General features: G+C 37.0%; 1 protein-coding gene across 2 annotated transcripts; it reads right to left on the bottom strand.

Annotated features, from left to right (window-relative positions):
• Nucleotides 1-239: 239 nt before the first annotated feature.
• LOC139159814 (zinc finger protein 345-like) lies at nucleotides 240-7,393 on the bottom strand. Of its 2 annotated transcripts, none has more exons than XM_070737216.1 (6): nucleotides 7,187-7,393; nucleotides 4,900-5,454; nucleotides 4,539-4,656; nucleotides 4,359-4,441; nucleotides 2,767-2,875; nucleotides 240-1,887 (listed from the first exon to the last, which is right to left on the bottom strand). In XM_070737216.1, the coding sequence occupies exons 2-6, from the start codon at nucleotides 5,311-5,313 to the stop codon at nucleotides 524-526; spliced, it is 2,088 nt and encodes a 695-aa protein (XP_070593317.1). In that variant the 5' UTR covers nucleotides 5,314-5,454; nucleotides 7,187-7,393; the 3' UTR covers nucleotides 240-523. The 2 variants fall into 2 exon arrangements, with proteins under 2 accessions (XP_070593317.1, XP_070593318.1); XM_070737217.1 differs by having other exon boundaries at nucleotides 7,214-7,291.
• Nucleotides 7,394-13,595: the final 6,202 nt, after the last annotated feature.

Below are 13,595 nucleotides of genomic sequence, written 5' to 3' on the forward strand. Positions count from 1 at the left end.
TTTTTGTGCATGATATGACTGTACGTATGTTTTTATATATTGGGGTTTCTTATTTTTAGACTTTTTAAATGTATTATTGTTATTTTAGATTCTATCTATTAGATTTGTCATTATATATTGTTTTTATCATTGCTGTAAGCCGTCCGAGTCTACGGAGAGGGGCGGCATACACATCTAATAATTAATAATAATAATAATAATAATGATAATAATAATAATAATAATAATAAATCATCAAAAAAGTTGCAAAAGTTGTTTTCTAATTTTGTCATCCAATTACATTCATTTTCTTTTAATTAAATTCCCTCCTTAACGTTCCTTCAAAAAGTACACCAATTATATTTCTAACTTATTAACCGTTATGCCAAAGTGCTTCCTTCTTTCTTTATACATTTTTCTATAAGCCAAGAAAACCTTGTATAGCCAATCAGATGTTAACAAAAGAAAATTAAAAACAAAACATAAACTTATATGAATTTCAGACGTCTTCACCCTCACTTCTAAATAGTATGTTCCCATTTTGTTATTTACTTGAAAATAAGTTATGTGCAGTGGAGTGGATCCTTTTATGGGAGGTAAGAGCAGAAGTCCACTTAAAGCCCTTTCCACATTCCACACATTGATATGGTTTCTCTCTTTTGTGGATCCTCTTATGGGAGTTAAGACTACTACTCTGTCTAAAAGCCTTTCCGCATTCCAGGCATTGATATGGCTTCTCGTCTGTGTGAATCCTCTTGTGGGAATTAAGATCACTGGGAAAAGTAAAGGTCTTCCCACACTCTGCGCATTGATACAGTTTCTCTCCTGTATGGATCCTCTTGTGGTAATTAAGACGACTGCTATAAGTAAACCTCTTTCCACACTCCATGCATTGATATGGTTTCCCTTCTGTGTGAACCCTCTTGTGGGAGTTAAGATAACTATTGCGAGTAAAGGTCTTTCCACACTCCACACATTTATACGGCTTCTCCCCTGTGTGGATCTTTTGGTGAGAATTAAGATTACTGCTACACGTAAAACTCTTTCCACACTCCATGCATTGATATGGTTTCTCTCCAGTGTGGATCTTTTCGTGGGAATTAAGATTACTGCTACTAGTAAAGCTCTTTCCACACTCCATGCATTGATACGGTTTCTCTCCTGTGTGGATCCTCTTGTGGATATTAAGATGACTACTCCGCCTAAAAGCCTTTCCACACTCCACGCATTGATATGGCTTCTCTTCTGTGTGGATCCTTTTGTGGGAATTAAGACTACTGCTACAACCAAAGCTCTTTCCACACTCCATGCATTTATAAGGTTTTTTCCCTTTGTGAATCCTTTGATGTCTCGTGAGAGAATGATTGGAACAGGTTTTTTTGCATTGACATGGCTTCTTCTCTGTATGGATAGTTCTATGTTGAATCAGAGCACATTTCTTATTAAAGCTCTTCCCACACTCCATGCACTGATATGGTTTCTCACCTGTGTGAATCCTCTTGCCCTTAAGAGTAAACTCCTTTGCACACTCCAAGCATTTGTAAAGCTGTTCTCCCTTGTGATTCCTTTCGTGAGTTTTAAGAGAGTTATTATTACAGAAGGTCTTTCCACACTCCATGCAGATATCTATTTTCTCTTCTGAATGTGTCTTTTTATGAGAATTCAGATGATCGGATTTATTAAAGCTCTTTCCAGATTCCATGCATTGATATGGTCTTTCTCCCGTATCGATGTTTGTATGGTTAGGAGACCAACTGATCCGAGGAAAGCCTTTTTTAATTCCACCTTGTGATTGCTTTGTTTCATCACTGTTTGTTTGCATCTGATCTGCAAATTTCCCCTTTTCTTCTTTCAGATGGATGGCTTGGCATTCCTCCTTGGAATTCTTATCCTTTCGAACATTAAAGCCTTGAAAAAGAAAAATGAAAATGAAAGTCTTGGTTATAGAAGTTCAGGCCCACTGGGGAACCGTTGACCAGGTTCAGATATGAATCCCAAACCCTGGTAGGGAGAAACGGCCCCGACCCTTTGGAACCAACTCCCCCCAGATATCAGAGTTGCCCCCACCCTCCATGCCTTTCGTAAGCTCCTAAAAACCCACCTCTGTCGTCAGGCATGGGGGAATTGAGACTTTCCCTCCCCCCTAGGCTTATAAAATTTATGCATGGTATGTCTGTATGTATGATTGGTTTCTTAAATTGGGGTTTTTAAATTAACTTAATATTAGATTTGTTTACATTGTATTATTATTGTTAGCCGCCCCGAGTCTACAGAGACGGGCGGCATACAAATAATAAATAAATAAATAAATAAATAAAAGGTGACATCATCCCTATGTGTCCCTCAGATTCTGGCTAATATCTTCTATGACATAAAATGTTGCATTTTATGAGCAGAAAGCATTAAAAAAACCCAATTCCTTTATGTAAAAAGAAAAGCTATGCAATTTTCCAATTTGTCTTTCAATAAATCTCCTTCTTCTATAAATTCAGTCTGGTAAACAGTTAACACAACAGGCTAGAAACTAGGTGATTGTGAGCCCTAGTTCTGCCTTAGGAATGAATGCTGGCTGGGTGACTTTGGGCCCATCTCTGCCAGCTCAACCCCTTTCACAGGGCTGCTACTGCAGGGAAAACAGCAGGATTATGGGGACTGTTCGCTGCTTTTTTTATTTCCAAAAAATAAAGGCAGGAGATAAATAAATCAGTGATGTTTTAATGAGTAAACACATCTAAGCTCACTGCCCCATAACTTCTCTGTGTGTCTCAGCAGAGACAGAATTCTTACCCAGAGAAAACAGATTCCTGGAAATCTCCAGCATGACTTCTCCATGGAGAGCTTTCTGGTTAGCATCCAGCTGAGACCACTCTTCCTTGGAGAAATACACAGCCACATCCTGAACAAGGAAACAAGTTTTCATTTTACCAGATAATCCCAAGAATAATTTTTCATTTTTGTTCCACCAATCGAGAGATATCCAGTGAACAAAATAGGCATATTCTGCAGAATACCGAATGAGATTGCTTCTAATTGGATATGTCCGTTATAATGAACCTATGGCATGTGTGCTAGATGTGGGCATGCAGAACCCTCTCTGTGGCCATGGGCATCATTGCCAGCAACATTTTGGGTTTCTGGCGCTCTGGCACCTGTGCATGAGCATTCCAGTTTGACCACTCGGTGTCGAAAAGGTTTACCATCACTGACATATGTCTCTGGAGATTCACAGTCACCAGTACACGATTGTCCCAAATGTTTTTAAAAAGGAAAAAAAATTTAACTGGTAAGTGAGAACCACTCTGGGAGACAGAAGGAAGAGATCCAATGCCGACAACTGTCTGGTCAATGATGGCGAAGCAGGAGAAGTGGAGAAAGCATCTCAGAAAGGATCCGCTCAGAAGGGAGAGATAGCCAGGCTGCACATCAGTTTTGATTGACCGGATGTCAGATACATATTGCATAGAGCCTGCACTGCAACTAGGATGGCAGTAGCCCAATGCTGGAAACAACCCAACCCACCGGAAAACTCACTAATACTTAAAAAAAAATTGGACTGTGCAGAATCTGATGCTTTAACTCTTAAATTAAAAAATAAAGAAGACTCCGATTATTATAAAACATGGAACTCTTTTTATGATTGGTTTAACAGGAGAAATAAAAGTTCACATTAAAATACGATAATAACAATATGTTAAGACATGTGTCTATTGACAAAAAGACTAGATATGATATATATATATATAATTGTTTTGTGAAGACAAATTCTTACTCCAGAGCTCGAGGTGGAGCACCTAGAATTCGCTTCGGCACATGCGCAAGACATATCCTGAAAAGCCCTGTAGGGCTTATTATAAGGACATGTCTTATTTTCAGGGAAACATGGTAGCATATGTCCGTGATGGGGAACATATGGCAGGCGTGCCAGAGGTGGCTCCCAAAGCATGTGCACTATTGCCAGCTTATTTTCGGGTTCCGGTGCTCTGGCATGTGTGTATGGGAATTCCAATTTGAGCACTTGATGCCAAAAAGGTTAACCCTCACTGGTATATGTCTATGGAGATTCTCAGTCACCAGATCACAGATGTCCCAAAAGCTTTTAAAAAGGAAAAAAAAAGTATTTTTTTTTTACTGATATGTGAGAACCACCCTGGGAGACAGAAGGAAGAGACCCAGTGCTGACAACAGTCTGGTCAATGAAATCTGATGGAGAAGTGGAGAAAGCGTCTCCGAAAGGATCCACTCAGAAGGGAGAGATAGCCAGGCTGCACATCAGTTTTGATTGACCAGATATCAGATTCATATTGCATAGAAATCACAATTCACTACAATAAACAGTAGAACAAAATTCATGGACATTTTCCGATCTTTTTCCTCCTTACCTGAAGTAGCGGTTCAGCCAATTCTTCAGCCCCACCACGAAGAGGAGGTGATTCTGAAATTTCCAAGGACAGCTTTCTACTCTCTGTAAGAAAGAGAAAAATATTGGAAGCAGATTTATTATAAAGAGGAGCAAAAATACCAGCTAAATGTTACATTACCAAGAAAAAATAAATTCTTACCTGGTGTGGTATGTTGACTTTGATCTTTGTGTAAGGTCTCCTTGAACCGCATCTCTTGAGAAGATCTGAATGAATCTTTCTCTACCTCGGGATTCTCAGTTACAGCTTCCAAGGATTTCTGGGCAGGATGTGATAAGAGAAACAAAGAAAGACCACAAATGAATTATCATACTGCATCTTTAAATCAGCAGACCCACAATTCCCATTACTGAAATTTGAAAAAAAAAGAATTGCCCCAAACATATCCTCTGGGAAAAAAATGGGACAACAGGCCATAGGAGTTAATAATTGCAGAAAACTCTGGAAAAAAGAAAATCACAAACTCAGAGGGATCCTCTTTAGAGCTACTTCATTCTCAGACCTGCAACTCTTCTTGTATCTCTTCCTCCTCCTGGGTCAGCAAGAAGGCTTCGGCCAGGGCCACCGCCTGGGAACTGGTCTCCACTCCACACTCCCGCACCCATTTCTCCATCTCAGGGGGAAGGACAGCCAGGAACTGCTCCAGGAGCACCAGGTCCAGCATCTGAGCCTTGGTGTGTCTTTCCGGCTGCAGCCACTGACGGCAAAGGCGGTGAAGCTGAGTGCAAACATCTCGGGGACTCTTCCCCTCCTGGAATTGCACTTTTCTGAAGTGACAACATTGGACCTGTGAACTCTTGGCTTCCTCTTCTTGGCTCTCCTGCCCAGGACTTGTTCTATTCTTCCCATAACTCCCAGACTGAGCAGCTGGACGGCCTTTTCCAGCTTGTGCATCATCTGGGCTTTGTCCCTCCATCTTCTCTCTGGTCTCTAACCAAGCTCCAAAACGAATCTGATGAAGAGGCCTGGCTAAATTTTCCAAAGGCCATTCAGTCCTCTTCCCACACAAGATTCTTTGGACTCCAAAATAACCAGGTCAGGTTTCCAAGTTATAAATCTGAAATGGAAAAAGAAACTTCCAGAAATACAGGCCGACTAACTTCTTAACCGAGCATCCACAAAAACCCACATAAAGAAATCTTATGAACCCAACAGTGTCTGGGGAAAGTGAGGTGGGTGTGTTAATAGATAGACTAACATATCTGGGCATGGAAAAAGTTATGTGATAACTTTCTGGATTAACTTATATCAAGAACTGAAAACTTTGGATACATAAATTTAAAGTCAAATTGCAGCTTAAACCAGAGTTCTTCCTTCAAGGCATAATAGACACAAAAATTAAAAAAGAATATTATTATTTAATACAACGCTTAATCACTGCAGTCAGGATTACTATAGCACAAAATTGGAAGAAAGAAGACACACCAACGGAAAGAGATGTGATTAAAAAAATACTTGATTGTGCAGAATTTGATACATTAACACAAAAACTTAAAAACAATAAGCAAACACATGATAATGATATGTGGAAAGATTTTTATAGTTGGGTTGAAAACCGAAAAAAGAATAGCTGTACATAATGTGGAAAACAAAAAGTTAGATAGAGTATAAATAAAACTGGAATTATAATGGATATGATGACAAGAAGGCTGAATGATCAAGAAGAATCTGATTTTTATACTACTTGGAACAAAGTATATACATGGATAGATAAGAATAAAGTTCAATATAAGGTTATGAAAATTGTATGAATATAATCAAATGTTACTGATATTTTTAGTTGTTGCTATTGTTGTTGGTTTTTCTTTCTTTTTTCTTATCAATTTAACTCTAAGTGTATTAGAATATGTAAACAAAATTCTTCTTTTCAATCAGAATACTATTTTGACTTAAAGATTTAAGATTTTATCCTTTTTTCTGTATTAAAATTGACTTCAAGAAAAGAGGGGTAATTGTAACCCCTACTATGTGTTTAAATGTTTGTAAGTTTGTATGTCTTTTTATTGAAAATTAATAGTTTTTGAAAAAAAACCCAAAAACTGGAATTATAGGTAAAAATAAGGATATAAACGATTAAGATTGTAAGCAACACTTCATTTATTTATTGTTAGTTTTTATTATTATTATTACTATTACCAATGTTACACTGACAAATACGCTGATGCTATAGACCGTAGAATTGCAAAATATAAACTGTCGAAGACAGTTTGGGGGGGGGGGGGAAGAGGTATGTGTTGTATTGTCCTATAACACAGTGTTTCCCAAACGTGGCAACTTGAAGATATCTGGACTTCAACTCCCAGAAGTCACCAGCCAGCATTCGCTGGCTCAGGAATTCTGGGAGTTGAAGTCCAAATATCTTCAAGTTGCCAAGGTTGGGAAACACTGCTATAACAGACATATCACAGCTGTACTCACAAGTTGAAAATACAATGTTCTGTTCTTTGTTTTTAATATTTAATAAAACTTTTCTTTAAAAAATGAAAACATTTCTAATCCCTACTTATTACAATAATTTTGACGGCTGCTTAAAATCGATTGAATAGGTATATCAAGTAATATTTGAATTTTCAGCCTAGCTTTAGATAGCAGAACTCCCTTATCCTCCTGTCCCAAACGGCTATGAGAAATCGCAGACAACGATTTCCCTCCTGGAGACAACGCAGAGGGACCGAAGCTTTTTATTTCTTCCCTGCCTGCCTGGACATGCACAGGGGCGGCAGGGGAACATGGGACAAGGGCTCCCCACTCTCTCCCTTGGAAGAAAAAGCCCCCCTTCCACCACTTACTGAACTCCGGAATCGGGTTTTGCTCACCATCTGTGCAGCCTCCTGGACCGATGGAAAGATTCCGTCTAAGATTCACAGAGGGAGGGAGGGAGGGAGGGGCTAAGAGCAGGACGTGGTCATGTAGAAAAGGCCCATGCGCTTTCAGTTTCCTCTGCAAAATGCCCCGCGCCTCAACCTGGTGAAAGAGCGCATGCTCAGTTCTTTCCTGAAGCGGGTTAGGTCCGCCCTGCCTTTCCAACCGCTACCTGAGGAGCCCCCTGGTGGATCCTGCGTGCAACAGCAGGCGGACCCTGCTAGGCTAGTGAGAAATGCAGATTGTCATGTTCCATGCGGCAAGGGGATGATGGGCATTGGAATAGATTAGAAGGAGAGGCTCCCTCTGACATTGCCTGTCTACAGCAGGCAGCAATTTCTAGACTTTCCTTTTTTTTTAATGCCTAAGGACGATCTTCTAAATATAGAGAAAATATCTATGGAGGCTGCAAAGGAACAGGAGCCTCTCTTTGAAGCCAAGGTGGTTGTTTATTTATATTATATTATATTATGTTATGTTATATTATTATATTATATTATATATTGTATTGTATTGTATTATATTATATTATATTATTATATTATATTAATTTTGTTTTGTTTTATTTATTTTATTATTTTATTTATTTTTATTTTTTATTTATTTTTATTATTTGTTTGTTTGTTTAGTCCAATACACAATAATACACAATGAATGTTATAGAGGATATAGTAGAGAAGAAATACAAGATATAGGAGAGACCATAGGACACGGGACGGAAGGCGCTCTAGTGTGCTTATATACGCCCCTTGCTGACCTCTTTTTTTTTTTTTTTTAAATAAATTTTATTGATTTTATAAGTTTACAATAAACAAACATATAACAGTGCACAGTGCATGTGCCCATCACCAAACAACACACACACCCCGTCACCCCCACCACCCCTATAGGAGGATTCAAAGACTTTTAAGTTATTTGTCTATCTATTGATCCTTGGCTCTATCTTGAACGCTTTTTTTTACTAAAAGAGTGATTGTAGTTTATTTTTCGTATTTACATCACAGATTCTACTTAACATATAATCTTTTACCTTGTTCCATCGCACCATCAGCTTCTCTAGTTTATTCTCATCAAAATTATTTAATCTTATTTCCATAATTTCAAAATGTATGTAATCCACCATGTACCAATACCAATTCTGTAGTGTCCATTTTGTAGAGTCTTTCCATCCTAATACTATCACCGCTTGAGCACTTTCCAATGCTACAGTTTTAATTTCTTTAGATTCTCCTAGTTCCCTATATTTAATTAAAATTGCTGTTTCTTTTGTAATTATCCAATTAATGTTTAACATTTTATTAATTTCATTCTGGACTACCTTCCAGAATTTCTGTATTTCTATACATTCCCAGATCATGTGCATAAAGATTCCTTTTTTCTGGCATCCATGCCAGCATTTACCTTTCTATTTCCCCTGGAAGTATGCAAGTTGTGCAGGTGTATAATACCACTTATGTAAGATTTTTCTTCTCATCTCTTTAACTCTCGTGTTTTTAATCTTATATATGTTTACTATTATTTCTTCCATTTCTCTTTCGTCTATTTGTAAGTCATCCTGCCAACATCTTGTTAAACTTTTAACTACTTCTTCTTGCCTCTGCAATAGCATTCTATATATGTTACTGGCTTGTCCTTTACTTTCATTTATCTTTACCCTTATTATTTTTTCCAAGCTATTTTCTTCTCGTAAGAAGGCTTCTTTATTCTCACTTTTATTTAAACATGTACATATTGCATTAATCTGCAACCATTGCTGTTTACCGATCAACCATTCCAATCTAGTTCTACTAACTCTTCCATCTTTCTCATATAACTGTTCCATTCTCATTACCCCTTTACTATTTAATATTTTAATAATTCTAATTAAATTAGCCTCATCCCCTATATTCAGTGCATGCAACGTTGATAGCTTGGATAACTTTATTCCACTTGTCCTCTGCCATTTAAGCCATATTTCTAAACATGCTTTAAAAGAATCACTTAGGGTACTGGTTTCAATTCTATTCCAACTTTTAAATAATAATTCTTTATTATTTATATTATTAATTTCTCTTTCTAATTCTACCCATTTCTTTTCCCCCCATAACTGTAGCTCGATTAACCTTTCAATTTGAAATGCATTTCTATATAATACTAGAGATGGGCTTCCCCAACCTCCTTCTTTTTCTTGTGCATACTGCCAATGCTTCCTTATTCTAGATTTTTTCTCTCCTTCAATCCAAAAGTTTAGTCTATTATCCCATTCTCTTAACTTTGCCTCAGGAAAACTGCCCGGTAAAACTTGAAACAAATACATCATCTTTGGTATTATCATCATCTTAAGGGCCCTTATCTTAGCCATTCTTCCTAAATTTTTTCCCTTCCAATTTTTGATCTGCTTCTGGATTTTTTTCCATATTAAGTTATAATTGGCCGTTGTTATTTTTGATGGATTTTTAAATAACCAAATTCTCAAATATTTCATTTTTTTACAACCTAATTTCAATCCTGAGATTTTTTGAATTTCAATTTGCTCTTTGGGGCCAGTATTTAAGCATATTATCTCTGATTTTTCTATATTAACCTTAAGCCCAGATTGATCTTTAAATTCTTGAAGTAATATCATTATTTTTTTCATCATTTCAATTGGGGTTTCAGACATTACTATAGCATCATCTGCAAATAAGTTTAATTTCAATTCAAGTTCCCCTATTTGATAGCCTCTCCATTCCTTATCATTTCTAATTTTATTTGCTAAGATCTCGATTGCTAATGCAAATAGCATTGGGGATAATGGGCAACCCTGTTTAGTTCCATTTTGAATTTTAATCATTTCTGTTCTATTGCCATTTACTCTAATTTGAGCTACATTATCCTTATATATTGTTTCTATAACTTTACAAAATTTATTTCCCATATTTAAATCTTTACATAGTTGAAATAGGTATTCATGATTAACTTTATCAAAGGCCTTATAAACATCTAATTTTAAAATGCTTAATTTCCTTTTGGTACTGGTAGCATGATGTAGAACATTAATCACGTTTCTTATTGGTTCAAAGATTTTCCTTCCTTTCACAAATCCATATTGATCTTCTCCAATTATTTTTGGTAATATATTCTCCACCCTATTTGCCAATATTTTCATAAATATCTTGTAGTCCTGATTTAACAAGCTAATGGGGCGATAGGAACTAGGATCCGTTAAATCACGATCTGGTTTTGGGACCGTTATAATTTCTGACATTTTCCACGTCTGTGGAATTTCAAAAGTTTCCATTACCTTATTAAACAATTTCTCCATATACGGTAATAATTCATTCATATACACTTTATAATATTCAGCTGTAAAACCATCTGGACCAGGAGCTTTAGCAGGTTTCAATCCCTTAATAACTCTAGATATCTCCTCACTTGTAATTTTTGCATTTAACATTTGACTGTCCTCTTTCTTTAATTGCTTTTTAACCTCTGAAGTTTGTGAAACAACATACTCTTTTTTATATAATTCCCCATAAAAGTCTCTCATTATTTTTTCCATTTCTACAGTACAGTATTACGTTTTATTAGACCATCCTTATCTTTTAAAGCAGAGATAAAAGATTTCTCTTTTCTTTTTTTTAAATAATGTACCATTTGCTTCATAGATTTGTTGTTCCAGCTTCTAATTCTATGTTTCATAATCATCTTCATTTTATTCCAATTTTCCTCATCAAGTAATTGCAATTGCTTTTTCTTAAATGATAATAATAAATTCCATTCTCTGTTTCTTGTAATTTTTAAGGTTTCTTGGATTAATTCTATCTCTTTTAATAGATTATTCCTCTTAACATTCCAGGATTTCCTAAGGAAAGCTTCCGTACTAATGCAGTTACCCCTCATCACTGCTTTATGTGTATCCCAGACTATTGTTTCTTTAACCTCGCCTGTTGCATTAATACTAAAAAATCCATTGAGTTCCTTTTGTAATTTAGTTCTGCTCTCCTCATTTGCAGAGACAATGGGGTTATACCTCCAAATTCTTTGTTTGTTACAAACCCCTATTTCTAACACAGCTAACATAGGAGCATGATCTGATAGCCAGATGGCTTTCACTTCTGCTTTCTTCAACTTAACCTTATCTGTTTTATTAATTAACATGTAATCTATACAGCTAAATTTATTATGTCTTGCAGAATAGAAAGTATCTCTTTTAACCACATTTTGATGAAGGTCCATCATATTAATTTTATTTAAATGTAACTTTTTCTTATCCCCCTTCCCTGTTGTTAATTCCAAATTAAAATCACCTGCTAAAACCACTATACCTTCCGCAAAGTTATCTAATTTTCGTTTTACATTTATTATAAATTGTTTTGCATTTACGTTAGGGGCATAAATAACCGCTAGAGTTACTAGATTATTTCTTATTTTCCCCTTAATAAATAACATTCTACCATCCTTGTCTCTCTTAATATTGCTTAACTGAAAATCCACTCTTCTATGAACCAAAATTGCCACCCCTTTGGATTTGTTCGTTCCTTTTGATTGATAAACTCTTTCCCATTCAATATTTGTTACTAATTTATTTGTTTTTTCCCTTCCCTTATGGGTCTCTGACAAGAATAAAATATCTGCCTTACAGTCTTTAGCCAGCTTCATGATTCTACATCGCTTTTTCTGTGATGAAAGACCATTTACATTGAGAGATAGAAGGCCTAAATCACCCATTTACATAAACTAAATGCATTTCCTCTTTCAACAAAATAGAGCCTGCTGGAGAATTGTTTATTTTCCCAATGAATCCACACCCTTGTGCCCCTACCCTGACCTCCCCGCAGGGGAAGGCAACGGAAAAAAAACCTTCCGTTACTGAGAGGCACTCTTAGATCTACGTTCCCTCTGAAAGCCCTCCCTTCTCCCCCATTTTACAAGACAATAAAAGATTCCCCCCTCCTTCCCTCCTCTCCCCTTATTAACTAGCGTGAACCCCCAACAAGAAGTACAAAAGTATGAAAAAAAAAGTTAAGTAGTTGAAAAACTTAATACCATATTAGCACGACAACTCAGTTCAGTTTATTATTTTTTTCTTCTGTCTGGTGACACGAGGCTCCTCTCGCTTCTCCGATTGCAGTGAGGCCAATTCTCTTTGAAGTTCGGCAATCTTCTCCTCCTTGGTTTGTTCTGACTCGCGAAACGGTTCTGCTGCATCTGGCCGGTCGATCAATGCCTGGGTCTGCATTGCTTCCTCTGGATTTAATCCCAATTGTAAAAGCAGCTTTCTTCCTTCTTCTAATGACTTTGCCTGAAAAAATTTGGTATCTTTAAACACAATAATGGTGGCTGGATATCTCCAAGAAAATTTGATCCCATTTTCATACAGCTGAGAAGAGACCTCTCTCATCTGATTTCTCATCTTGAGAGTCTCGGCAGATAAATCTTTTAAAACACGTATTGGAAAAGCTTTGTAGCGTAAGTTTAAAATCTGTTTGAGTTCTTTAAAAATCTCTGCAGCTCTTCTTTCTGAAAGAAATCTGATAACAATGTCTTTTGAATCACCCCTGCGAGGTCCAAAAGCCCAATGCGCTCTTTCAAATTCTTGCAACTCACATGTAACTTTGTTCTCAATAAACCACTGGAGGATCTCTTGAATAAGTTGTTTGCCCCCCCAAAAAATCTTTGGGGAAGCCTCTCAAGTGTATGTTAGCACGACGCTGTCTATCTTCAAGATTTATGATGCGAATTTCCTGGCGAGATTTCCCCGCTTCCAGCTTTCCAATCCTTTGGTCTTGAGTTTTTGTTTGTTGTTTCAGTTCCGCCATTCCGGTTCCCAGTGCCGATAAATCTTTTTTCATCTCTTGGAGCAATTTGCCCATATCAGCAAAACCTTTAAGCAACGAGTCCATCTTCTCCTCCAGCTCCACAGCAGACGCCATCTTCGCTTTATTCTTACTTCTTCACCCAACCGCGTCAAAAAGAGTTATTTACTTCAACTTTTAACTCCTTCTGGTAAAGTTTTTCAACAGTTTATTCAGTTCACTCTCCTCTCAGTCCACTTTTAGTAAGCTAGAGAGGGTAGTTAAGGGTTAACTTTTATTTCTTTTTCTTCATGTGGGAGAGCTTTCCCTTGGTGCATCAGTCCAGGCGACGCATGCGTAGACCTCTCCCCCTTGCTGACCTCTTAGGAATCTGGAGAGGTCAACCGTGGATAGTCTAAGGGGAAAATGTTGGGGGTTAGGGGATGATACTACAGAGTCCGGTAATGAGTTACACGCTTCGACAACCCGATTATTGAAGTCATATTTTTTACAGTCAAGTTTGGAGCAGTTAATATTATGCTTGAATCTGTTGTGTGCTCTTGTGTTGTTGTGGCTGAAG

The sequence above is a fragment of the Erythrolamprus reginae genome, chromosome 2 (assembly GCF_031021105.1).
Source record: "Erythrolamprus reginae isolate rEryReg1 chromosome 2, rEryReg1.hap1, whole genome shotgun sequence".
Classification (NCBI taxonomy): domain Eukaryota; kingdom Metazoa; phylum Chordata; class Lepidosauria; order Squamata; family Dipsadidae; genus Erythrolamprus; species Erythrolamprus reginae.